This window comes from Actinia tenebrosa, unplaced genomic scaffold (assembly GCF_029948245.1).
Source record: "Actinia tenebrosa isolate PJP-AT-01 unplaced genomic scaffold, QUT_ActTen_1.0 PGA_scaffold1__47_contigs__length_23844297, whole genome shotgun sequence".
Taxonomy (NCBI): Eukaryota; Metazoa; Cnidaria; class Anthozoa; order Actiniaria; family Actiniidae; genus Actinia; species Actinia tenebrosa.
Genome location: NW_028292578.1, coordinates 20,518,400 through 20,545,715, shown reverse-complemented (window position 1 = coordinate 20,545,715; position 27,316 = coordinate 20,518,400). Strand labels below are relative to the sequence as shown.

Below are 27,316 nucleotides of genomic sequence, written 5' to 3'. Positions count from 1 at the left end.
CTAAACAAATAAAAATGGTAGAAAACACGTTCATTTGCACACTGGGTCTTTATTAGCTATAGTTGTTTGAGTCTTGATTTGTTTTAGTTTATAAATGCGCATTGTCTTGATCTTTAGCGTGATAAAACAAATAAAAATGGTAGAAAACACGTTCATTTGCGTACTGGGTTTTTTGTGTCATGATTTACGCAGAATTAAATGTGCGTCTTGTGTCTTGATTCTTAGCTCAATTCAATAAACTTGTTAGAAAAAACGTTCATTTGCGTATTTAGTTGTTACTCTAGTAAACGCCCGTGCCCTTGTCATGCCTCACTGGATTCCTATGTGTTGTCTAATTAAGCGCTAACTATCACCTATTTAATCCTAACTATTTCACGGGTATATTATTTGCACTCTATATGCGAAAAGAATAAATTAGTATCATCAGCAAACATTCTAAAGTTCAACTTGTTTGACACTTGTGGGAGATCATTAATGTAAAGCAGAAATAGGAGCGGTCCAATGGTACTTCCTTGTGGTACGCCACACGTGATTAACTTTAAGTCGGATACGGTATTCTGAACTTTAACATATTGCATTCTATTAGTTAAATAGTTAGTGAACCAGTTCAGGGCAGGGCCTCTTATTCCATATTTTTGTAGTTTTAGCAGCAAGATATTATGATCGACAGTGTCAAAAGCTTTCCTTAGGTCTAAAAATATACCGCTAGTAAGTTGTTTGTTGTCTATTGATTTCTTTAAAGTGTCAGTAAGCTCTAGAATTGCATGTTCAGTGGAATGTTTCTTTCTGAGGCCAAACTGGTATTCATAAATTATGTTATGTTTGTCTAAGAATTTCAGAAGTTGATCATAAACAACCCTTTCTAATATTTCATTTAATGAAGGTAAGATGGCTATAGGTCTGAATCCGGCAGTCGATGGACTGTGGAAATTTCTTCGTCTTTTAAGTTGACCCCAATCGCAGAACAGATCTTCTCCAGGGATATCTGGTACGCCAACAATTTCTATACAGTCACGCCGGGAATACTGTTGCATCTCATCAATTTCAAGAGCATGCTTATATTTTTTACTCCTACGAAGGACTAGCGTCCAAAACGTCAATACGTTTTTTCATCTTTTCACGGTGTATAATTTACCTTTTCATCATTACTGTTTTCATTAGAAACACCGACGCAGCTCACACTAGTTTTTAGCTAGTTTTATCTGCTTATATTCATGATCTTTTAACTGAGCAATTTGCTCTTGCTGAGACTTCGTGATTACTTCAAAGTGCTTTATTTGTTTCTTTGCTTCTTGAAGCGAGGAGACTACATTGTCGTATTTCTTTAGAATATCATCGTATTGCTTTGATTGAAAGCTTTGAAATTCCTCAATAGAAGTACAGCGTTGTGTAATTTCTTTGATCGATAAGTTAATATGGTCCTTTTTTTAATTCAGACCTAATTTCTTCTCTGATGCTTGGGAGAAACTCCTTTTTCCAAGTATCTTTTAGTGATTCTATCGTAACAGTGGCGGATCCAGGATTTTTCAAAGGGGGGTTCCGTTTCTTAAACTGTGTATAATTCTCTTTTGTTTAGTCGATTTCTGACAAAAAAATTGGCTCTAATCACCTAATTTACTATCTAGTAACGGAACTTAAAGGTAAATTAAACATTATAACAGCAAATATTTATCATTTCGTGTTCAACATTATCCTTGTGGATACTTTTAAGCAAAATTTATATAAGATATATTTCTATTACCTAAAAGATTAAACCTTCAAGGGGGGTTCCGTGGAACCCTTCGAACCCCCCCCCCCCCCCCCCCACCCCATCCCATCCCCTGGATCCGCCAATGCGTAAGGATAGACATGATGTCTAATATCAGCGTGAAAAGCAGAAATTATCATCATTCTGTACGAGCAGAAAACTTGACCTCCATCTTGGTCAATCGAGTGTGAATAATGAGTCATGTTGCGTGAATTTGTTTACTACAGTATATTGCTTATCCTAATTCTCTCTTGAAACTCTTGACTCTTGAAACCCTGTTCTTCTTATCCATTTTCGCTTGCTCGTACAGAAAATACTACTCGAGTCGCTGATCACGAATAGTTTAAGGGGCACTTGGATGAAAACGCCCCAATTTTTCAAAGTCCGAATAATTGAAGTGTTTGTGGATAATTTGACTCAATTATGGTTATGTAAACCAGATAAGTGAAAATTTTAGCCTGGGAGCCTCTTGCAGTTGAGAAATTTTGGATTAAAAGAGAAAGAACAAAAGGGTTGAGTAAATGACGTCATTTACTCACAATTTATATGCTAAATAAAATTCATAATTTTTATCTGAGACATTTTACTGCGAAGAAAATATGTTGCTTGGCTACGTTTGGGGCCATATAGATACGTTCAATTAAGTTTAAAGTCATTTTCAATTTTTATCCATTTTCATCCAAGTGCCCCTTTAAACAAAACAAGCTATTGCTCATGAAGTTCATTGAAAATTCTTAGAAATAATCGCTTCGAAATCATCGCTATCTTCTGGGATTGAAATCCTTGTTTACGAAATTGATATTTCTAGTTCGGCTGTCTTGAATTACGGCGGTCAACGAAATAAAACATGCGTAGACATAAACCTCTGCCACGTGATCTGCTCATAATCATAATCATTTGACAACATAGTGACATTGATTGACATCTGGTACATGATAATTGATTGGACTATGGATGTGAACCCCATAGCAGATGCCAACAAAGGTCTCTTGAAGACCCCTGGGTACTATTGCGCAACTTGGCAATTTGGCAATTTTGTCGAGGAGGAAAAAAACAAACAATGGCATTTTATGACCGGTTTATCCACAGGTAACTCGGTAAAAGTGTAATTTGAAAGAAAATACTCGAACGATTATTTGCCGAAGTAAAACAGAAACGAAAAAGAGTATGAGCAAGACCATTAAATAGAATTTGGTATATGCTTACACAATATTTTGGTCTACGAGATCTCAAGACTGAGCCAAATAGTTTTCTGAACACTTTAAAAAGAAATTAAACAGCACCGCCATTGCAATTTTCAATCATAGTAACTAGTTGACGCACGGGAGAAGGGTAAGGCGAAATTTAAACTACACCCGTTTACTAAAAATAGCCCAACCGGAAATTAAGATGGCGCGCGCCACAATAAGAAGTTTCCATCTCTTACTTATGCTCTCTTGGCACACTCCTATGACAAAAATTAACGCACAAGAAGCAAAATTGCCGAACATCATTGCTTTAGAATAAGAGCAGTATAGCCATGTTGACGATAATTTGCGTCATCACATTGTAGTCACTTTATTTGACAATGCGATGACGAAATTTATCGTCAATAAGTGGACAGACACATAAAACACTGATTTCATTTAAACGATAAATACTTCTCGTTTTTAGTCCATCAAAACAATCAAAGGAAAGAGCGCGCGCTCCTTGAAGTCAGCTTATCTTTCTGTCCTCTTATAGAATTGAAGATAAAGACTGAATCAGCGCGCGACGAGAAATTTGTAAGTTATTTTAAAATTGATAATTGTAAAAGATTTCTTTCATTTTGTTTGTCAGGTTCATGGCCTTGTTCAACCCAAAAAAAGGTTTTATTATACTATCTGCTATTTCGACGCTGACAATGTTTGTACTGATTATCCTGCAGTCAGAAATAATGAAAATGGACAACAGACACAACAGGGTGAGTATTTAAATCACCGCATCCCAGTCAGGGGAAATATAGCGAGCAAGTTTATATACAATAACCGTTATTGACGAAATAGAAAAGATACGCGCGTGCTGAGTTCTCATAAGGCATGTACCCCAACCAATCAGAACGCAAGATTTACAATAACAAGAGAGTATAATAACAATTAGTAATTCTTATGAATATATTTTATTTGAGACAGATTGAGGAATCTTCCCTTTCTCCTATAAAAAAGGTAAGCCACAAGCAGTTCATATCTCTTTCATTAATCCCACCTATAAACCTAACTACTGATCATCTGCTCATATATCTATTCCAGAACGACACTAGAGAAAGTCTTTTGCGCATGCGTGCATTTCAGCTCGTTTTCTAAGAATTTTGAAGAGTTTTTGTGTGAGAAAATAAATGTTTCTTTTCTCCAAGTATACGAAAATGTTCGAGAGTATACTTTTGTCAGACCAAACCATGAGATAATATGAAAGAATTATCCTTAAGTTTCAAGCATGAACACTAAGTTTGTGTGACATTTTGTGAAGTCCAATAGACCCGTTTCGAATTCCAAATGACCGCTGTGTTTCTTGATTACAGACTCATGTGCACAGGGTTAGCCTCGATTTTGTGCAGAATATTCACGTGTTCCAGTCAAGGTCCGTCGAGTTGCAAAATGTTTGTATTGTTGAAGTTGTGCATTCTTTACTTTACCGTTGGTATTTGTGAATATTTAAACACTGATACGAGGCTAACCTAGTGCAAATGAGTCTGTAATCAAGGAACACAGCGGTAATTTGGAATTCAAACTGGTCTATTTATCAGGAATGTTTGAAAGTCAAACTTACATATAATTTGACTATTTCGGCGCTGACAATGTTTGTACTGATTATTCTGCAGTCAGGAATAATGAAAATGGACTACAGGGTGAGTATTTAAATCACCACATCCCAGTCAGGGGAAATATAGCGAGCAAGTTTATACAGTCAATTCAAAAAATGTTGTCGACCAACTCAAGTCTACGCGACTGGACCGAAAGGAACTCTGGGTAGTAATCATTGAAGCCGAGTTGACTCCATAATCTTATCTGACTAGTAATGCCTGGTTTACAGCACGAACCTAGGCGAGCGGGAAATGTTGAAGAAGACGTTTTTTTAATGCCTTCATATTTTCGAAATTGTAAACTGAATCATAACTACTTTGTTTTTCTTTCCCTAAACCCAAAGACATGCATTTGATGGATTGTTTCTCGCCATTATTATCTTATTACTAGCGGGAACAATAAATTCAGAACGAATATTTAACCGCTTCAGTGATTTTTACCCATATTCTTTTCGGTCCAGTCGCGTAGGCTTGAGCCGGTCGACGACAACGTTTTTTGAATTGACTGTACAGATGTATACAATAACCATTATTAATTGACGAAATAGAAAAGATACGCGCGTGCTGTGTTCTCATAAGGCATGTACCCCAACCAATCAGAACGCGAGATTTATAATAACAAGAGAGTATAATAACAGTTAGTAATTCTTATGAATATATTTTATTTGAGACAGATTGAGGAATCTTCCCTTTCTCCTATAAAAAAGGTAAGCCACAAGCAGTTCATATCTCTTTCATTAATCCCACCTATAAACCAATCTACTGATCGGCTGCTCATATATACTTATTTCAATAAAGTTTGTCACCTGAAAAGCTACAAAGCTGAGGCCGACAAGGCTAACCCTGTGCAAATGAGTCTGTGATCAAGGAACACAGCGGTAATTTGCAATTCGAAAACTGTCTATTTATCAGAAATGTTTGAAAGTCAAACTTACATATGTTTTGACTAATTTGCATACGGATTCAGAGCATGCGCAGACGTTTTTTCACTCGTGTCTTCCAAAACTGGATCCACTTTTCACAATTATGTTTATTCTCTATACGCGCGCAATCCTCTGAATAATACTATAAAATTCCGTATCTGGTGTTGAGAGCTAAGCTGGAGTTAGTTTCAGCGAGCCCGAGATCCTCTGGGAACAAAATGCAATGGGCCATTTGCAACAAACAGTCACGTGCTGATATACCACTTTGCTAAAGAATCGAGTCAGCTCAAGGTCCCTTGGGAAAGGCTCTGCTGGATGGCAAACAAACTTTAAAATGCTTCGTTTCTTGAAATAAAATTCTTATTAGAGGAAAAAAGTCCTTTTGAAAAAGGTTTTAGGATAAGACATTAGTAATCCAGTAAAACGTGATTTACATAAAGGAAGTTTTTGCCATCTAGTAGGAGTCATATAGTCATATGATTATTTCCTGCAAATGGTGGCCTATCTCACGGCTCAAACCGAGACTATTTCATTTCACATTTTGAGCTGTTGATTCCTCTAGGGCTCAACGAAGGATCAACGGCTCAAAAAGTCACCGTGTGTATGTCTGGGGTTATTGCGTATATAAACCCCAGACGTACAAATGTTTGTAAATATGTCAATTTTCAACTTTTTCTCGGCCGATATAACACCTAATATCATGAATCTTCGTAGGGTTACTAAAGTAAATTTGCTTTTTCCAATGCTGGTATTGTTTTTTTTTTAAATTTAGCAGAACTCATTTAAATTTTCGGGAAAGGGTCTATTTCAATGCACTTTCAGTCCATTGCAATCTCGCCTCCGCGGTCTCTGGCAATCGTACAGCGGAACAGCAAGTGTTGTGTTCTGCAGAGGAAAAATACAAAGAATCAATAATCGATTTCTTTTTTCTACTATGCTAAAGGAATCAAAGTGGGAAAGGTGCAAAAAACTTATTTCTGGTGAAGAAAACGTAAATAAAACTTCAATCACAAAGAACGACTTTAAAATCCTCGATGTCTACAAGCCCGATGAAAATTGCGACAACGTTTTACACACTCGTTTTGCTCATCCTAATGTGACGAAAGAAGAAACGAAATTACCAATCGCTTATGGCTTCACAATCTACAAAGGTGCCTCTCTGTTTGAGAGGATTCTCCGGGCTATCTACATGCCACACAATGTTCACTGCATTCACATCGACAAGAAATCCCCAGAAGTCTTTTATCGAGCCATCCAGGCCATGATACGTTGTCTGCCTAATGTATTTATTGCAGCCAAGAGAGTTGATGTTGTATGGGGACATTTCTCAATTGTTCAAGCTCAGTTTGAATGCATGAAAGAACTTTTAGAATCATCAGTGAAGTGGAAATATTACATTAGTTTAATTGGACAGGATTTTCCGCTATACGAGAACAAACAAATCGTAGTAGCATTGAAAATGCTCAACAACACAAATAGCATGGAGAGTATCCCCATGCCGAAACATAACGAAGAACGAACTAAAAAAGTCCACATTTTAAATGGCGGTCTTGTTCAAAGGACCGGGACTGAAAAGTCCCCACCGCCACACAATGTATCTATCTACAAAGGATCTACACACATCGTAGTCATTAGAGACTTTGTCAGGTTTGTTCTCTACAGCAAGGTTGGGAAAGATTTCACTGAATTCCTAAAAGATACCTATGTTCCTGATGAGACTATTTACGCCTCCTTACAACAGCATCCACAGGCCCCAGGAGGGATCCGTGGGGAACAGCCAGAACATATCACACGTGCTTTGCAGTGGTATGACGGACGTGCCAGGTGTTACGGAGAATGGGTACGAACGTTGTGTTGGTTATCTATGAAAGATTTGCAGTGGGCTTTGGGCAAAGACATGAAAAACAAACTTTTTGTCCACAAGATTCCGTTTGACCATAATAAAGACATACTAGAATGTCTTCTTGTTGCAAGACAAGGAAGAGAATACGGTTTTGTCGTTTGGAACGCAAGCGCAACGATTTCGTAAGACAGCTGAAATAAGTAATTAAAATATGTTCCGATAGACGAGAAAGCAAACCTGATAAGGGATTTTTAAGTAAGGGAATGTCTATTTTAATTGGAATTTAAATAGTCTTAATTTAAGGGAAGTTTATTGGAACAGTAACATGATCAATAGGAAAATAGCATAACAATGCATAACATAGGAAAAAATAGTTAGATTATAAACGAATATAATTCGAGTATGAGTTTACTATTACTAGATCTAAGAATCACTGGCATCATGAGTGTTCTTCGGATTTTTTATAATTCTTGACAACGAACACTAGTCTACCGAGACTCTAAAGATTACTCCAATCATGAGTGAAAAGTCCCTTCACACCCACGAGTTACTTTAGTTACTTGAAACATAATCCTCTCCCCATCCCCTCAGGGTCAATTTTAGTCATACAACACAAGCTGAACTGAAGTTTTGGAAATTCAAACTTCCCGCCTCATTAATTACGAAAGCTCTGATTGGTTCATAACAAGTTGGTCAGCCATTCTCTCTTTAGTTTTAGAAGACAATTGGTGACTATTAAAGGCGATTTTAGATTAACGTAAAAAGTATAAGGATATTGAGCATTTTGTTCTGTCATGGTATAGTTATATTTACTAGCCTATGTTTTTTATATGTTTGTTTACACATGTTTTTTGAGTATCTCATATTTTTATAGTTATATTTTACTATTGTTCTCAGTTTTGATATAGTGTAGTCATTACTGTATTGTATTGTATTTTACTTTTTAGGTATGAGGACCACTTATTAGTGCAAATTGTTAACTGACAAAAAGCTTAAGCAAATTGTAAACATGGCTTTGAATGAGCTGACAACAATTTGAAATATTGGTGAATATAACTGTTCATTTTAACACTCACTATAAGCAACTTATGCAGTCGCAAATTGAAAGACTCAGAAAAAATTCTGAAAGAAACGCTTCGAAAAGAATCAAAAACATCAAAGAAATGCAGGAAACAAATTCATGGCCATCAAATATGACTTTCTTTAACATTTCCAAATAAAAAGCATGTGAGTAAGAGTTTGTGATAAGGATTCATGAAGCTTTCAATCCGTGCTATGCAGACAAAATGCGTACAATTCGAATTCGTTAAGGTGTTTTGATACAGTTTCGTGAACACCAAACAGAACTTTTTCAATCGGCGCGTTGGCAATGTTCTGTTTGCTGGATCATTTTAGAATTTATACAAGTTGTTGCTCTTGGTTTGAAGATTGTACTAATGCATATTTTATTAAAATCAAAGTTTTCAACGCAAGAAAATCGAGAAAAATCGGAAATTGGTAAAAATAAAAGTGTGCGCGATTCAGATGTGCTGTAGAAAAACTGTTAACTCCTAAGAATTCCCAATTCATGACAAACAAAATATCAAAGATTTAAAGAAATTCTTATGTTAGATTTGGAGAAAATCGCACGAACATTTCATACTCTCAGTTTTGTGTATTGCTTTTGCGCACTCGGCGGTTTAAAAAATTACTATGGAATAAAATTATTCAAAAATATCCTAAATTGTTGCTGTTGCTCTTGTTTTTAAACCGTGTAAGTTTGGTCAACTATTTTCTTGCTGGTCTCGAGAACGAATTTTTTTTTTTTTCGAAGAGCGTTTTAAGTAAAGATTTAGCATCGTTTTCCGAGATTTCTCATAAACGGCTCATGATCAAACGGTTGTTTTTTAAATTTAGCTACGTGTCTTCTCAAGGATATATAATCTGTACCTGCAAAAGCTCATGTCGGTTGATTCATTCTAATAATTTTAAAATGGTCCTTGAAGTTGGAAGTCACAAGGCAAGAACTGTATCGAAACACCTTAGCAGGTGGGTTTTCAGTCCTATGTTTGGTGTCAATCATTCCCTTGCAATCAGAATTTTTTTAGATTTACATATTTTGTAGATGTTGATAGCCGTATCTTTATTTTAAGACAAAGAAAAATGGGGGTCACCGAACTGTTTTCCGAGATATTTTGCTGCAAAGAAGCAAGAATGGGTTTTCTTGATACTTTGCTTATAGTTTCGCTATTTGAAGCGATTTTAACTTCGACTCTGAGCTATTATTCGTGGTCACTAAATCGGAACTGTAAAATGAAGTATTGGCCTTGGCCTGCGTCTCATGCAACACTGCATGGCTCTCGGCGACCCCACGTTTTATAATTATAAATTTTTAATTTGTCTAGGAATTATTTCAAGGGAGGGGTGGGTGGGATAGAGGGAGACGAAAGGAGAGGACCGATACCCCCCTCCACTTAAACTGTAAATTATCTAATGGTTAGCTACTACAGATATTGTCTTCGCTGGACGCACGATAAAATAAAGGTAAGAGGTGAAAATTCATATCTTTAGGAACTATAACACCATCAATAAACTTGAAAGACAACAATTTATTTTCAATGTTTCTAAAAAAGGAAAACTACGGGGAGTATTGTTAGAGGAACTAAGTCACGAAAGGAAATCGCATACCGAACACATATAAACTGAGCGGATAAATTAATTTCGAAAGCGTTTAACGAATAAAAACCCAAAACCGACTGCATAACCCGGTCAAGCGGATACCAATTTACAAATCATAATGTCTTTGTACAGATCTAGGGAATATTTTTCTACTCATTTGCCTCTTCTAGTCCAAAAATTCGAACGTGTACTTTCATTATGCAGCCAATATAGCCCATGTTTTTTCTGATAGCAGATGGCTTTTCTCTGCCAAGAACTTCGCTAGCGAGGGAGACTCTTCTAACAGGGAAGCCCATGTTGAGTTTAGAAAATAGACCACGAAAGCACTTCAAACTTGCAGTTTACAGTTCACTGATTATTGCATAGACAAGCCAAAACTGGCTCCAAGTAGAGAATGCAAATATAACAATATTTATTTTATTAGTCTGGCTTCGATATCTTTGAAAGTGTATGTTTATTCTTTCGGAAACCAGTTTTACAAGTACTGTTTAACAACTCCAGTCTCTTGTAAAAAGAATTTTTTTAAAACCTATTTACTTATCTGATTATTGATTTCTTGTAAATAATGTTTTGTATCGTGTGTACAGTACTGATCTCATTGCATGTTAATCTGTAATTCCTTTGTTAACAGTTTTAATAACACCTTATAGTTATACTAGTTTATGTGTTTGTAGAAAAATCTATATGATTGGTGCTGTATATATTGTTGTTCAATATGGGTTTATTTAACAATGAAATAAGACAAAGTGCCTATGACCCCTAACTCAATATTTTCAGTATTGATTCTACATGAAATGAATAGTCGAATGGTGAAATATTTTTATATGATTTGAATGATGCAATTGGGTTTATTTGTCATCATTTTAAAATCAAAACACTGATTACTATGGGAAAACAAATTTGCAATAACCTTTCTATAAACCCTGAGTGAAATAATTATGTTTTGTACAGGATATTTTACTACCCCAGTAAATTTCTCCTATGACATCACATTAGTCTGCGTCAGATTTTCGACAGATTTTGAAAATGTACTTCAAAGAAAATTAGCGCCAAAATCCGACGTTTCGGAGTAATCTTGATTCCATTATCAAGCACGAATTCACAAATTAACAAAGTCGAACAAATACCCCATTCACACCAAGGCTTAAACATGTTTAAAAGTGGTTTAACTAAACAGGTTTGGAAAACTATCTACGAACACTACACAATATTTGGTGAAATAATGCATGAAGCTATCCTTTGTCTTGCTCTGATAATATTTTAGAAAGTTTCATTATATTGTAGGTTTCTAGTTCCTCAATTTTTTTCCTAATGAAAACATAGTTTAACTAAACACGTTTAGGTGTGAATGGGGTATTAGTCAGATTGTGTGTTAAGTGATTGATGGCTGTTTAATTGACTGTTTAATTTACGAGAGACCTTATAGTTATACTAGTTTATGTGTTTGTAGAAAAATCTATATGATTGGTGCTGTATATATTGTTGTTCAATATGGGTTTATTTAACAATGAAATAAGACAAAGTGCCTATGACCCCTAACTCAATATTTTCAGTATTGATTCTACATGAAATGAATAGTCGAATGGTGAAATATTTTTATATGATTTGAATGATGCAATTGGGTTTATTTGTCATCATTTTAAAATCAAAACACTGATTACTATGGGAAAACAAATTTGCAATAACCTTTCTATAAACCCTGAGTGAAATAATTATGTTTTGTACAGGATATTTTACTACCCCAGTAAATTTCTCCTATGACATCACATTAGTCTGCGTCAGATTTTCGACAGATTTTGAAAATGTACTTCAAAGAAAATTAGCGCCAAAATCCGACGTTTCGGAGTAATCTTGATTCCATTATCAAGCACGAATTCACAAATTAACAAAGTCGAACAAATACCCCATTCACACCAAGGCTTAAACATGTTTAAAAGTGGTTTAACTAAACAGGTTTGGAAAACTATCTACGAACACTACACAATATTTGGTGAAATAATGCATGAAGCTATCCTTTGTCTTGCTCTGATAATATTTTAGAAAGTTTCATTATATTGTAGGTTTCTAGTTCCTCAATTTTTTTCCTAATGAAAACATAGTTTAACTAAACACGTTTAGGTGTGAATGGGGTATTAGTCAGATTGTGTGTTAAGTGATTGATGGCTGTTTAATTGACTGTTTAATTTACGAGATGCTGGTGTCATCCGTGACCATCCGTAACGTCGGATTTTAACGTTCAAAAACACGATCTACGAGTTTATTAAACAGTACTTATAACACTGGTTTCTGAAAGAATGGACATTCAGTATCCAAATGGCCTTAAGACATTAGGCCTTTGTGCTCAAAGTACAGCTCTTCTTCGCTCAATTAGAATAGCTTTATAAAAATTAGACAATTCAAAACATTTAAGGTGGCTGACTACTTTTCAACATTCGATTTGAGCTCACGATGTGCGCGCGCTCAAAAAAAGCTGAATGATCTTCAAGATTTTATTGAAGAACCATACACGTTTTGAACTTCAAGAGGGCAAAATTCTCAAATTTTGCACGGGACTCTATGCTTTTTTGTTATTTTCCGGAATAACAGGTGATGTCCCATTATTTGTCAAAGTTTAAGAAAATTCTGTTTATTAGAACAATGTAAAAAATCGTTCTGTTTGTTTCGTGCTCAATTTTTACAATAACTTGCACACCGCAAAACCTGAACACCCATTTTTCTTTGCATTTTTGAAAGCAGCATTATATTTCAGGTTAAAAGAGTTTCAAATTTAAATTTTCTGTTTATTATTTACCAAAGTAGTCAGCCACCGTAAGCACAATGAAAAGTGAAGGCTACAGAATTACAATGCTCGTCAGTACATCTCAACAACCGTGGGTTTCATCTCGTGTCATATTTCTACGGTCTTTAGCTATTAGGAAACTGCTCTTCTGAAAAATGTACTTTTTATTTTGGGGAAATAATTGTGCGCTTTTTGCGACAAATCTTATTTTGGCTTGTTATACATGCAAATCTACGTTTGGCGATTGCGTGACTTGAAACTTTCTTTGTCTACACATCTAGTCTAATAAGGAAGAATACATTTACACTAAAGATTCAGTAACTAATACCATAGTTCGTTTCAGAAGTACTCTTATAGTCTTTTGCTTTGTCTTAGAGTTATATGACAGATAATTTATTGTTTGGCACCAAAAAATATTTTGGCACCTGCAAGATACGCGTGGTCGGTCGCTTGCATCGCAGTATGAAATTTGAATAATTTAGCACTATGCTGTTCTTTCGATCCATTCTGTTTTCAACAACTGAAATCGAAAGCAACCCTCTATGTAGTCCTCCAACTTAAAATGTGACTCAGTTATGTTTTACAACGCCTTATTCTTTGTTTCGAAGTGTATTCGAAGATTATAGACCCTTGTCAGGAGCACATTACTTTTACTAATGGCTCCTGCCCCCTTGCAATAAATCACTCAGTGAATACTTTGTTTCCTGCATTTGACGTCAAATTTTATTCTTCTCAATTTCATAAAATAAAATCCAAAAATAATTTTTTTAACTTTGAATAAATTTGTTTGTAAATTTGTCAATTTTCACGTATTTATCAAACCATCAGTCGACCTTCAAACAAGAATGGACTTCGATTATGCAGCGGCCATCTTGGTTTGCAAGCCGATTATGGGTCCCAGGGGCAAAGCAAAACAAAGATGCGAAAGTGACGATTCAACGTTATTTCAGAAATTTCCTCAGTTGTGGAACTGTCCATTTTTTTAAATTCATCTCTTGTCAGATTGTCTTGTTATGAGCCGTAAATGTCAATCGCCGCCATTATTGTAACAGAGCTTTGTCTATTTGCTCCCTGGATGACCCATAATGCCTTGTGATTCAAGATGGCCGCTTACTCGTCGAAGAAGTCCATTCTTGTTTGAAGATCGACTGATGGTTTGATAAATAAATAAAGATAATTGGGGAAAGTCTGGTAGGTTGTGTTTTGGAGTTTGAGTTGTATTTGCTTATAAGTCTCAGGTCTCAGAGTCTCAAATCTTCTAGGTGAGCAGCCTTTTATGATGGTGACTGAAGTGGGAGTCTAATTATTTGTCTGCAAGTTGAAAAGAATCAATCTCATCCATCCATCCATCCATTTATCAATCCCATCCATCCATCCATCCTTCCTTCCACCCATCTATCCATCCATCCATCCTTCCTTCCACCCATCTATCCATCCATCCATCCATCTATTCAATAATTGCAAAAAAATTCCGTTTCAGTTTGTTTGTCAGGTCCATGGCTTTGTTAAATGCCAAAACAACTTTTACTTTACTAGTATCTGCTATTTTGGCGCTGACAATGCTTATGATTGTCAAGCAGTCAGGAATAATAAAAATGTACAACAGGGTGAGTATTAAAATCATCACATCCCACTCAGGGGAAATATAGCAAGCAGGTTTATTACAGCTTTTATGAGTCAAACTAAGAAATCCGTGAACACTGCTCAAATAAGGCTTTAGACCCATACGAGTGACACATCACGCTGTTTCTCTAATTTTGTAATTTATAAAATACGAATTACAATAACCACGTACGTTATTTTGAAATAGAAAGCGCACGCGCTTGCTGTGTGCTATCATAAAGCCTGTATCCCCAGCCAATCAAATTTATAACATTAATTAATTCGTAGTGCTTACTATTAATCACGTGACTTTTTGGAGTTGACTGGGGGGCAAACAAGCGGTTGAAAGTACTCCCCCCCCCCCCCCCCGGGACTGAGGGGCAACTAGCGGATGTTAAGTCAAAACATATCAAAATAAGTCCTCAGACTATTGTATTTGACTATTTCTACGACACGAAACCAGAAAACAAGAGATCAAAACAACCTCCAAGATTCTCAGTACAAGCCATTAAAAACGTAGCTATTACCGGAAGTGACGTCTATTGATAGCAACCTATACCAGGGGGGCTGGACAATTTTCACTACCGAGAAGCTTCGCGCGCTGTGTCCAACCCCCCCTGAACCTATACTGAAATCTATTTTTATTCTGTGTCAGATTGCCAAATCTTCGCTTCCTCCTATAAAAGAGGTAAGCCACAAGCAGTTCATATTTCTCAACATGATTTTCATGAATTCCACCAATAAACCAATCTACTGATCAGCTACGCTGGAGGTGGTTTCAGTGCGCTCACGATCCTCTGGGAACAAACGACAACCGTCTCACGTAAATCCAATCTCGAGCCGAGAGTCTTCCGGCTTTTTGGTCAGCGGACTGTCGCCGGTCGCTAAAGGCAAAGCAGGAAGGCGCCTGAAGGACTGTGGGTGCAAAATTGGCTTAAATCAATAGCGCAGCGCAACCGTGACGTCATAAATACGAAGACAAAGGCGAACAAACAAACTTACAAGTTTACTTTCAGCAGATAATATTCACAGCCGATCGCAGTTGATCTTAGTTTACATGGGTTATTATTGTAACTTTAAGTAAAAATAATAAAATCGGTTCGTATAATCCTCGTAGCGGTTAAACAGAATGCAATGTTTGTCCGAATCTTTAAGCTATTTTTAGAATCAGTGCGCTGCGCTATTGAACACGCGCGCCATGTAAATTCCCAGTTGGGATATTTTTAGTAACCGATTAAGTTTAAATTTCGCCTTACCCTACTCCCGTGCGTCATCAACTTGCGCGCCTGCGCTCTTTCCTTTTATTGTCTTGATAGACAAAGCGAAAAGAGCGCTCGCGCGCAAGTTGATGACGAAAAGAAGGCTTCAGAACCATGATTACTAATATCATCACATGTTATTACTATGCGGTTTTGAAATTGCATGTTCATATTTGCGCAATATAAATACATTTTATTATCATTAAACAAATATGTTAATTTTCCACACAAAAAAAACCAACACTGTTTTGTCTTCGTTTCATACAGCATAACATGCGATGGCTTCACTTTACTGTAAAAGAAAAGGTAAAAAGAACTCTTTACCTATTGCGTCATGTTTTTTTCATTCCAGACCACGTTTCATTCCCTAGAGTATCATTCCTTTGTTTAATGGTTTTGCATGAGAAGACACATGAATGTGGATACAATTCAAACAAATAATTTTATTTTCAAAAGAATAACACGTGGTCTGAAATGGAAAAAACTCTACGCTCATTAGTTTCTGCAAACCGGAAAAAACTGTACCCAACTGGAAAATTAGAGAAAAACAGATCAATCTTACTCGACTCACTCAGTGTATTTCAAGTCAGATCATTGAACCCGCAACCCCCTGCTATGAGCTACTCACAAAGCCCCGTAGCAGCGCATGCCACCCGGCCATTCAACGCCTATGGTACTCGTCTTTTAATGACAGTGCCACCGTTATATATGTACAATATGTACAATACTGGTGGTTGTCATCGTATAAACTCAATAATGTAACATCAACTATACCATGCTGACTTGCCGTTATTTCACTTTTTGGAATGGTTACAATTCAGCCCAGAAGAATAAAGGAAGGTTAACAATTAATGATTCTCAAATGCAATTTCATGTATTTTGTGTCTTTAGACTCACGTCAAAGCATTAGGCGACTCAGAACATAAAACCATTTTTTCAGCTTCCCCAACCTCTACCCCCCTTCCCCCTTCCCCTTCCCCCCTCCCCCTCCCCCCTCCCCGCGTCTGCGGTCTCTGGTAATGGTACAGCGGAACAGCAAGTGTTGATTTTTGTAAACAAAAAATACGAACCAGTAATCCATTCCGTTCTTCTGATACAGGAATCAAAGTGGGAAAGGTGTAAAAGAATAATTTCCGGGGAAGAAAATGTAACTAGAACTTCAATCACAAAGAACGACTTTAAAATCCTCAACGTCTACAAGTCCGATGAAAATTGCGACAACGTTTTACACACTCGTTTTGCTCATCCTAATGTGACGAAAGAAGAAACGAAATTACCAATCGCTTATGGCTTCACAATCTACAAAGGTGCCTCTCTGTTTGAGAGGATTCTCCGGACTATCTACATGCCACACAATGTTCACTGCATTCACATCGACAAGAAATCCCCAGAAGTCTTTTATCGAGCCATCCAGGCCATGATACGTTGTCTGCCTAATGTATTTATTGCAGCCAAGAGGGTTGATGTTGTATGGGGACATTTCTCAATTGTTCAAGCTCAGTTTGAATGCATGAAAGAACTCTTAGAATCATCAGTGAAGTGGAAATATTACATTAGTTTAATTGGACAGGATTTTCCGCTATACGAGAACAAAGAAATCGTAGTAGCATTGAAAATGCTCAACAACACAAATAGCATGGAGAGTATCCCCATGCCGAAACATAACGAAGAACGAACTAAAAAAGTCCACATTTTAAATGGCGGTCTTGTTCAAAGGACCGGGACTGAAAAGTCCCCACCACCACACAATGTATCTATCTACAAAGGATCTACACACATCGTAGCCATTAGAGACTTTGTCAGGTTTGTTCTTTACAGCAAGGTTGGGAAAGATTTCACTGAATTCCTAAAAGATACCTATGTTCCTGATGAGACTATTTACGCCTCCTTACAACAGCATCCAATGGCCCCAGGAGGGATCCGTGGGGAACAGCCAGAACATATAGCACGTGCTTTGTCCTGGATTGATCAAAATATCGGGTGTTACGGAGAATGGGTACGAACGTTGTGTTGGATATCTGTGAAAGATTTGCAGTGGGCTTTGGGCAAAGACATGAAAAACAAACTTTTTGTCCACAAGATTCCGTTTGACCATAATAAAGACATACTAGAATGTCTTCTTGTTGCAAGACAAGGAAGAGCATACGGTTTTGACGTTTGGAACGCAAGCGCAACGATTTCGTAAGACAGCTAAAAAACGTAATTAAAATATGTTCCGATAGACGAAAGCAAACCAAATAAGGGATTTTTAAGTAAGGGAATGTCTATTTTAATTGGAATTTTAAAAAAATATCGGAACAGTAACATGATAAATACGAGCCCACACGTATGAGAATGCACATAAAGCCGCCTAATTACCATGCAAACCACATAACCAGCTTTTAAACTTCCAAATGTTATATTTTTATCCATTTTGGCCTAGTCTACCTCTTTTGGCCTAGTCAGTTGGAACGTCTCATACAACGCCGCGCGTGTCAGTGGAAACGTAACCTTAATTTTGGTACATCGTGGCGTGACGACACTAATAGCGGCTGCGTAGGAGACTATGGATGGATGACATCGTCCGACTCTTGGATAGATGCGCATGCGTCCTTCACATTGAATGCAATTCACTATTTATGGTCACGAGTGAAAAACGTCTGCGCATGTTCTGAATCCGTATGCAAATTAGTGAAAACAAGTAAATTTGACTTTCAAACATGCCTGATAAATTGGACTTCACAAAATGCCAAACCTTATTATACATGCTTGAATTCGAAACTTAAGGCTAACTCTTTCATATTGTGTTTAATACAGTATCTTGGTTTGACAAAAGTATACTTTTGAACCTTTTTGTATACTTGGAGAAAACAAACATTTATTTTCTCACTCGACTCTTCGAAATTCTTAGAAAACGTGCTGAAAAGCACGCATGTGCAAACGTTTTCCCCTGGTGTCCCATTTATGACCACTGATTCACTTACATGCCTTGATTCAGAAGTAAACATTCCACTCTTTATTTTGTGACAATTCAAGTATCTAGTCCTGCATTTACCAAAAACCATTAGAGATATCATCACTGACTTCTACAATGGTTCGACAGCAAAGATTCAGTAACTGGTCAATCACCAATAAATCAAGATTTTTAAAAGTAATTTTTCAATTAAGTGTTAATGTTTTTAAGTTGATTTAGAAATGATTGATGGATGGGATTTTACATTTAAACTGAGATTGCTTGACAGGTTTAATACTACACCTTGAACTACCTTCAAAGGTTCAAGTCGATTGCACTGGGCGCGGATGACACGAGTGAAAAATGCTGCGCATGCTCTGAATCCAAATGCAAATTAGTCAAAACATAAGTAAATTTGACTTTCAAATCAAAACTTAGTGTCCATGCTTGTCCATGCACCTATCATTCTAACAACCCAGTCATTTTTCATGGGTTCTGCATACAGGACCTTTGGTGTGTTAGAGTGAAAGATTTCTATATGAGATCATAAATGACATCTTTAAGATAATAATTTTGAGATAATTGTGACTCTTAATTATTCCAAACTATATTACAAGGAGCTGCTGAACAGCTATGTACTCTCCTTGCTAATTCCAACCAGAGTGAGTCCACGCACTCCTTTCTTCCACTTTAGTTGCCCTTGAGGAAGGGCATAGAGCTGACACCTCGCAGTCTTGTATATGTATGTAACGTCTCAATGCTTTTTTGTCCAAAACTCCTCAGGATTTTCTCTTTTCTCCCATACTGAACCAGAAGTGAACCTTACTTTGTCTCGATCCATTGCTTCTTTAAGCGAAGCCTGGAATTATAAAAAGGCTGTTATAAGTCTCATGTTCTGATTGGTTAGTAGAGCGTGCATAATGAGAGCACACGGCATGCATGCACACTTTCAATTTTATTATTTGTGTCTAAGATAACATATGCTCTAATTAGTATTTTATCAAATAAGTTAAAAACTTATTTGCTGGGGTGCTGTGTGAAGTTGTTAAAAAGCACTTGAGGATTGACAGAACACTCGGTGTTAAGAAGCACTCAGCTATGCGACACTGGTTATGTGTGTACATGTCGGGATGGGTAAGGGGGTACATGGATTATTAACTATATCAAAATTCTCCTAAAGTGAGAGTTTATAGGGGATTCATGAATCCTTTTACTATACCTTTATATCTTCAGATTTTATCATCTTGTAGGACACACAGTTTTGAAGGTCATTTTTATAAAGAGAACAGTCCTTAAATCTTCCATAAATATAATACTGGTGAAACTGGTTTCTTGATGCTATAAGAACAAGATGACAAAATATCATTCTTAGTTTTAAATGTAATGTTTTTTCACACTCTTATTGGTACCACTTGAAAAAAGTTAACCAATCAAACGTAGAATGAAATCAAAGGAATCAAACTTGAGTGAAACTTGAACCAATCAGGACCAAGGACTATACGAGGATGATCCGCCTGACAAGGTATGGTTTTTGAGCTTCTTGTCATAAGGGTTAGGCTTCACGAATTTGCAACGTCCCCTGTAATTAGTTAGATTTAGGGGCGGGGTTAGGGTTAAGTACCCTGGTGGAGTACCCCCCCCACCCCCCCTTGGGCATTGCCTACATCTGATGATATATATTTGACAGCAAAAAAAGATGTTATCAGCAACTGTGGGAATGATTGTGATTGGCTGAGGTTAATATAATAATGATTGTGCTCTCTCCTGATTGGCTAAAGTTTATTTTATTCTAAATTTTGTAAGTGGTCCTGGCTAGCAGGCTAGTTATGGTGCTTTCACTATATTACCACACATCATTCTTCTGGGTATAAAGATTCTCTATTCAAATCAATTTGAATCAATGTGTCTTCTTGAGCGAGTTTCAGCAAACAAAGAAATACTGCTCAAGGGAATGATAAACGATAAGAAACAGAAAAGTGTCACACCCAAGCTGAAAAGCTGTATGATAAAAAAGATATACTGTTTTGGCCTGGCAAGCATTGAGGCTTTGCTTAGGAGTCAATAATAGGGTTCACTTTGATATTTTCTATCATCCTTATACAGCCAGCTTACAGATGGTATATAGAATTCAAAATTCCAATACTTACAAGCACAGAATCTCCATTTTTCAAAGAACTGCAAGCACGGAGGAGGCTAGCATGGAATATTAACATGTATGCATTATATAGTTATATATCATAAAATTTCAAATTAGCTTAAGTCACTGTATACAAACCTGACAATGTTTGTTTAACGATGTTAAACATTCATTGCATAGCTGCTTAAAAGTATAGCTACTATAATCAGGGTCATATTCTTGGTTTGCAATCAATCCCAAGAGAGCACAATAACAAAAGGGATGTCTGCCATGTTGGAAGATATAACAAAAGAATTCATTGAAAAATCTTTTGTCAAATTCTTCCAACATGGCGGCTATGACGTCTATTGCAAACGAAGAAGAATTATAGACATTTAAACTATAACAATCTTTCATACTGGAAGCTAGCACTTTGTAAGAGTTTCATATCGAGTATTAGCCTAAAGTCAACTGTTTTTGAGTATTTATCAACATAAAGTCTTCTCTTAAATCAAATTCCTGAAAACTCACTTAATTTTTACCTGAAAATCTTGTCCATCTAAACTATTTTCGCTTAAATCGACCGTCGTCACCCCACTAGACATCTTGTTTTTTTCTCTATCAGTTGCATTAATCATCAGGCATTCCTTGCCTTACCGTTAGAGACTAGATACGATACTAACCACAGGTAGCCCAGCTTCCCAAATTCTTGCTAGCTTAAGGAGGCTCTGGGTAGTTTTGGTCTGGCACACCTAGCCACATTGAAACGGCTACAACTTCGTCTTGTTCCAGGGTAATAAGTGAAAATTTTGCCTTGTTTTCTGTAAAATGTCCTCCGAAAGCCACTCTTCAGACTCAAGCGAATATTCAGACGACTCGGAGTGGAATTATATCCCAGGAGTTTATAACATAGAATCGAAAAATCAGACGGCGGCTGCGGACATTTGCTTTGATGAAGAAGAATTTAGTGGCCCATATGCAGACGAGCCTCTAGCAGAACAAGACTGGCTTCTTGAATACAATAAGCGCCAAAAAGAAAAAGAAGAAAGGCTAAAATCCCTAGAAAGACGGTTTTCAGGAGTTGAAGCTAACTGGTAGGTTAACAAAGTTATAACTGGTCGCACAGTACTTTGTTTATGTCCGTAATGTGTCGTATTTTATCCACGATCCACGTGAGTTTTACTCCTAATATAAGCTTTCATGTCTTCATAGGTGTTCTTGTGGTCATTGCTGCACTGACCTTTCACAAAATCCAAACGAATGTTATTGCTGCATGGATTTGGACAAGACTAGCGAAGCTCTTAGCTCGTTGTGGGTTCTGAATGAAGTTCGAGAGCCGCCGCCATGTATCACTCTACATCCAGGTTTCACAACCGTGTGCCTAGACAAATGGTCATTGAGAATGGCTGCCGCAAAATATCGGACCATTGATAAGAAGACATATAAGCAAACGGGATCGGAGAATTCGTAAGTGAGCGTTTCAAGTTACGAAATTCTAAATGAGTTTGGCAAATATTTATACCGCCTAATTCGCTAACTTGGTCCTATCACATGGTGGCAGCATGCAGCTGATATGCTGTATTCAGAACTTACCAACTGCTTAACACTCTATAAAAAATAGACCTTCCCAGTCTCATAAACAACAACAATAAATCCTCCCCCATCCTGCCTTCAGCACAAAAAAACACTATGTTGTCTATATATGACCCTCCCCATGTTCAGCCAGCCAAAATTTACATTTTCTCCTTTATACAGCTAACACTATTAATAGCCTGAGTCGAAATATGATGCATCTGTCCAATATTTAATTCTTTCTAATTTGTACTTTTAAAATTCCTGATTTTCTTTATAGCTTCTTAAGGAGTGTGGCCTACAGGGAATATATCTTTCTTGTCCATGGGCGAATTGGCAAAACTAGGTTGCCATTACCTGCATGTGCTTACCACAGAATCAGAAGTACCTTCAAAAGTGAAGATGACTTTATAGGATTTCAAGAAGATGATAATGAATAAATTATAGAGAATGGTTTTCATACACCCATGAAACAGTTACTAATGTCATACATATTTAATTAGTAGGCCCTAATCCCCCCCCCCCAGGGGGGATACTCTGCCTGGATTTGGGTAGGGGGAAAAAACCACTCTATCTGTCAATTTGAAACATGTAAGGATATCTTGTGGTGCCAAGATATACCTCAAAAATAGTACAAGAAATATTTCATTATTGAAATCAACCAGAAATGGCAATACACAACAGTAAATAATAATAACAACATCATTTTTTTCACTTCTGATTTTTTGGACACTCTACAACATTTTTATGTCCTTTCATTGGCTTGTTGCAAAGCCGGCAGTGTGGTTGTTGCCGTTCTGTTCTTTTTTGTGCAGCTGCAGCAACTTGTAATTGAGGTACTATGAAAAAATAAAATCATATAAATACACATAAATACATAAATACATATAAGTTTTTCTTTTTTTTACATTTTTTTGATAAAAAATAAAATACCTGCAGCTGTTGGGGGAACATCCTGGGCAACCATAGACTTTCTTTGAATTCTCTTCATTATGGCTTCATTTTTTGGCTGTTTCTCCAGCATCGTATTCATTGGTTGTGGTGCCATGGTCACCAATTCTTCAACTGCCAATGCCAGTGTTCTGTTTTGTTGTTCCACAAGAAATGTGTTGTAGATCTCTTCAACATAATCTTTTTTTTTAATGAATAGATTAATCAAAAAATATCAGATTAACAAATATCCATAATAATTTCAAGTTTTGGCAATAAAGGTATACAATATACTTAATTCATGACTTTCATGACTTTGATTGGAAAAAGAAACAATATCAATTTCAAAATTTTGATTTTAAATTTATTTGTTTGGTTTTGGTGATTTGTTATGATTAATTATTCTTTGACCTTCAAAAAAAAAACAACAACAAAAACATTCACGCACATACCATAGTTTGGCTGGACTCTAACATTTTGGACAGTTGCCTCACCATTCTTAAATTTTGGATAGACTATCTTGACCTGGTCGGTGCCATCTTCTCTTTTTAATGTTTCTCGGTGAAGATTGTAGTTGAAGCGTGTGGTAGCTATAATATGTCTTGAAGGGTAAAGATACAAATGCAAAATGTGAATTTCTGTATAAAATATTATTTCAAAGAAAAAATTATTTTTTATTGGGGACATGTACCATCTCCAATAGTAAGTAAATAAAAAAAGATTAAAGAGGCCAATACCTTACCTACAAAACATTCCTGAATAAGAGTAGGCAATCATTTTGGGAGCGTAGTGGTTGAGCACAGAATGAAAACCTTCCAAGGAACTAGTTTGTTCTAAAGGTGATATCTTCTTGATGCCATTTACAAGAGATTTCTTTGTTAGCCCTGCTTTTAGTTTTTCGAATGCCACAGTATCTATGAAAAATGGTGGTAAATTTTTAGTGTATGATATTTTGTTTTGATTTTCTGGATAATGTTAACAAACCTTCTTCAAGCCATTTTCTATCTTGAATGTTGTCATCATGAGCACACTTGTTGAATAATGGGATAGGTAAATCTTTGTGTCTGTTAGTTACATGGTAGAGAAATGACTTAAACTTTGCCCATATTACTTCACCATTTCCTGTCAAGGTTGTTGTGGCGCTCCAAAATAAATGGTTCTCGCAGGGCTTGATCCAATCCAATATTGCAGAGCAACCACTGATCTTTGATATCTTTGTGAGAACTTTGCGAATTTCTAAAATAAAATGAATACATTTTAGTTTAGTTTCTTCAAATAGAAGGGGAATTTCTGTCAGAAATGTTTCATACTTTTTTTAAGGTGCCAAAGATCAAAGTAATGGGTTATATTTGCTAAACGCTCCCTCATATGTTTGGCAATTGAAGTGTGTCTATCTGTGATAACAGTTCCAATTGCTAGTCCACAGCCTAAGAGGTAATTCATGCACTCTTGAAAGCCAAGGTATTCCATTGCTGGACTGCTTCCTGCCACATTTCTCTGTAAAAAAATAAAAAAGCAAAGTTTTAACAAATTCATTGGTAAATGAAGTGGAATTTAAATTGTGGCATTTTCTCCTTTCTCTTAAGCAGTACCACAAAAGATCCACAAGACATATTCATATTATTTCATTAGGTTGTAATTGGAAGCTTACTTGAATTAAAGAAAATGTTATAATTGAGGAAATTGTGCAGGCAAAAATAGAGTAGGCACAGTATTTTGCACTGTGTCCCATGCTATCATGCCTGCCATCTCCTGCAATAATGATATTTTCTCCTGTTTCTTTCAATTTCTGGAACATTCTTTCTTGATACTTTTTCCAGAACAGGTGCACGGCTGGAAACAATTTACTCTATGAAATAAAAACAATATTGTCTTAAATACATAACACAGACAGGAGAGGTGAGTAATAATAATTACAAAGAACAGAAAGAAAATAAAAGGGAGAGAGGGGCAAACAAAAATACATACAACAGGGTAGGTAATACCTACCCTTTGATGTCTGAAGTATGTTCTCAGTGAAAGACAGGATAACCCCATATGTTTGAACATCTGCATAACCTTGGAAGCTGCACTTCCTGACAGCAAAATCCCAAAACATAGTAAAAAGTTTCCTGCAGCCATTCTTGTCCCTGGCATCTGAGGCTGACTTGACCAAATCTGTACTGGTTTAGGACATGCCTTGTTTTTGCAAATGGTTTGAACTTCGACCATCGTTTCCGTTTTTCTGGTCGACACAACAGGGTGGTCCGTTTTGCAGACATGGCAGATATTGAACAAAAGCAGGAGCTTGGAAAGAAACACAATGTATTTAGGTTCTCTCAGATTATCCGACCAAGTTCTACAAAAAAATGAAAGACATCTCTTCATTGATCTAACAGAAACATAGAAGGTTGATCAAAGATATTATTTTAGATGGAATACCTCTTGTCCACGTCTTCGAAGTTGTCCTCTTCCTCTGAGTCGGTCTCGTCCGTTCCAGTTTCAGGTTCATATTCTGTTGCTGAAGAGTCGTCGCCACTTCCGAAATCTGGTTCTTCTGGTTCCTCATCTTCTATATACATCTCTTCTTGATCATCACTCCTCTGTACATGTACTAACTCTTCGCTCTGGAAATTTTCATGTTCTTTCAATTTTGTGGAAATACTCTCCATGTCTAGAAAGAACAACGGAAGCAATGTTTTTTACTTTCCCGCAAGTTGTTTTATATCGTAACGCCAAAAATAATTATCTTACCCTCTTCCATTTTCCGAATCAAAGATAAATATCTTTCTTGCTTTGTCTTCAGGTCAACAATCTTGTTTCTTAATTCCCGGTTCTCGTTTGCAAGCCTTTTACATTCAAGGCACGAGTCTGGAGTTTGTGTGGACACATGATGAATCTAGATGGTAAAGGACAAAACATTTTGTAAGGGAATATTTCCACATAACTTTTAAAATGCAGTAATTATTTTGGATAAATTACCTGAACACAGATTTGTTCTAATGATTCATCAGGCACCACATTCTCAGCATCCTGAACCGGAATCGTACTACCGCAAATCGAGTCGTCACCGTCTCCGGTCGATGAACAACTTGGTTCGCTTGCAGTTTTCATAACTTCTCTAACAATCTAAAGATGTAGGAAAAAGAAGAAGCATTATTGGAGACAACAAAATATCAATTACCAGAAGGTAGCGCGAATAAGTTGAACCATACCTAAAATAATATGATTGTTACATACCTTGCGTGTTTCACGTAGATCTGAAGACGGCCGTGACGCGCTTGAAGAATCTTTTGCCGGCTGATGAATTGATGGCACTGGAACTACCCCTACTTCGTCTGAAATTAGCCTTGGAACAAACGAAATATTAGAAGGTATATCCAGTGGTCTCCTGACAAAGTCTTCTGGACGAAAATGCTCGGAACATACACGAGAATTCGTGGTCGGACTCCACTTCGCACGTTTGGTCCTGACAAACCGAAGCCACTGTCGCCGTCTTTTCCTTGCTTCAGGAGCTTCATTGTCCTCGAAGGGGATTTTATGCAGTGAAATCTGCCTCTCTGGATCAGGAGTGTTCGAACATCCTCCCACTACACACCGATACGGCATATTTATAACAAGAGAATAAAACAGAACTCACCAACTACGAGCAATTAATTATACACCGTATGTAATTTTATGGCAACTTTACTGGATTCATATTGTGTCTTACTCCGGTGACGTCACAGCACAGGCTCCCATAGGCTTCCTTTTGCTCGGTCAATTTAACACAGGAAGCCCAAAATTTAATTTTTTGCCACTTTTAAAGCTCTTAAAAAGATACTTTTACAATTCATACTCGAGAATTTTATAAACGAATAGTCTCCCAAGACCTTCTACTTTTAATACAACTGTTAAAAAAATGACAAAAAATAAGCGTCATAGGGACTTTAAGAAAGAGCTGAGAACTGGGGGAAAATACTCTTTAAAAAAACAAACGTTGTGGATATTTCGTATTGATTCAAGATTCTGATGACTTCAAAGCTCCTCTTTTGAAAAATTGATGACAGATTCCCCACCCCATTGGAAGCGCCCAGTGTATTATTGGGCTTCCTGTGTTTCCGCTGTATTTTTTTGAAAAATATAGCACTAAATTATTGTTTAATTTTTTCATTCACT

At 36.7% G+C, this 27,316-nt stretch overlaps 5 protein-coding genes and 1 long non-coding RNA gene across 7 annotated transcripts; 3 read left to right on the top strand and 3 right to left on the bottom strand.

The window, feature by feature from the left end:
* Window positions 1-1,815: 1,815 nt before the first annotated feature.
* LOC148910075 (N-acetyllactosaminide beta-1,6-N-acetylglucosaminyl-transferase-like) lies at window positions 1,816-8,566 on the top strand. Its single transcript, XM_031697412.2, has 6 exons — window positions 1,816-2,836; window positions 3,566-3,689; window positions 3,898-3,930; window positions 4,584-4,610; window positions 5,240-5,272; window positions 6,432-8,566. The coding sequence occupies exons 1-6, from the start codon at window positions 2,808-2,810 to the stop codon at window positions 7,515-7,517; spliced, it is 1,332 nt and encodes a 443-aa protein (XP_031553272.2). The 5' UTR covers window positions 1,816-2,807; the 3' UTR covers window positions 7,518-8,566.
* Window positions 5,211-9,343, bottom strand: LOC116290396 (uncharacterized). Its single transcript, XR_004196456.2, has 2 exons — window positions 9,261-9,343; window positions 5,211-6,373 (listed from the first exon to the last, which is right to left on the bottom strand). It is a non-coding gene; the product is annotated as an uncharacterized LOC116290396 (long non-coding RNA).
* On the top strand, window positions 5,255-18,763 carry LOC116290394 (beta-1,3-galactosyl-O-glycosyl-glycoprotein beta-1,6-N-acetylglucosaminyltransferase 3). 2 transcript variants are annotated; one of them, XM_031697414.2, is made up of 5 exons: window positions 5,255-5,272; window positions 14,249-14,375; window positions 15,026-15,058; window positions 15,897-15,935; window positions 16,729-18,763. In XM_031697414.2, the coding sequence occupies exons 2-5, from the start codon at window positions 14,265-14,267 to the stop codon at window positions 17,812-17,814; spliced, it is 1,269 nt and encodes a 422-aa protein (XP_031553274.2). In that variant the 5' UTR covers window positions 5,255-5,272; window positions 14,249-14,264; the 3' UTR covers window positions 17,815-18,763. The 2 variants fall into 2 exon arrangements, with proteins under 2 accessions (XP_031553274.2, XP_031553273.2); XM_031697413.2 differs by lacking the exon at window positions 5,255-5,272 and adding an exon at window positions 9,745-9,854.
* On the bottom strand, window positions 18,602-21,336 carry LOC148910074 (synaptic plasticity regulator PANTS-like). The gene is made up of 4 exons (XM_089032422.1): window positions 21,220-21,336; window positions 20,709-20,754; window positions 19,781-19,899; window positions 18,602-19,420 (listed from the first exon to the last, which is right to left on the bottom strand). Exons 1-4 carry the CDS (start codon window positions 21,313-21,315, stop codon window positions 19,316-19,318), a joined length of 366 nt encoding a protein of 121 aa, XP_088888548.1. The 5' UTR covers window positions 21,316-21,336; the 3' UTR covers window positions 18,602-19,315.
* Window positions 21,337-21,399: 63 nt separating this feature from the next.
* LOC148910073 (uncharacterized) lies at window positions 21,400-22,722 on the top strand. The gene is made up of 3 exons (XM_089032421.1): window positions 21,400-21,771; window positions 21,890-22,144; window positions 22,530-22,722. Exons 1-3 carry the CDS (start codon window positions 21,506-21,508, stop codon window positions 22,687-22,689), a joined length of 681 nt encoding a protein of 226 aa, XP_088888547.1. The 5' UTR covers window positions 21,400-21,505; the 3' UTR covers window positions 22,690-22,722.
* LOC148910072 (uncharacterized) lies at window positions 22,461-27,079 on the bottom strand. Its single transcript, XM_089032406.1, has 12 exons — window positions 26,399-27,079; window positions 26,141-26,287; window positions 25,913-26,057; window positions 25,601-25,832; window positions 25,169-25,517; window positions 24,831-25,028; window positions 24,490-24,676; window positions 24,164-24,415; window positions 23,922-24,093; window positions 23,632-23,780; window positions 23,183-23,380; window positions 22,461-23,088 (listed from the first exon to the last, which is right to left on the bottom strand). The coding sequence occupies exons 1-12, from the start codon at window positions 26,765-26,767 to the stop codon at window positions 22,961-22,963; spliced, it is 2,526 nt and encodes an 841-aa protein (XP_088888532.1). The 5' UTR covers window positions 26,768-27,079; the 3' UTR covers window positions 22,461-22,960.
* Between the last annotated feature and the right edge of the window lie 237 nt (window positions 27,080-27,316).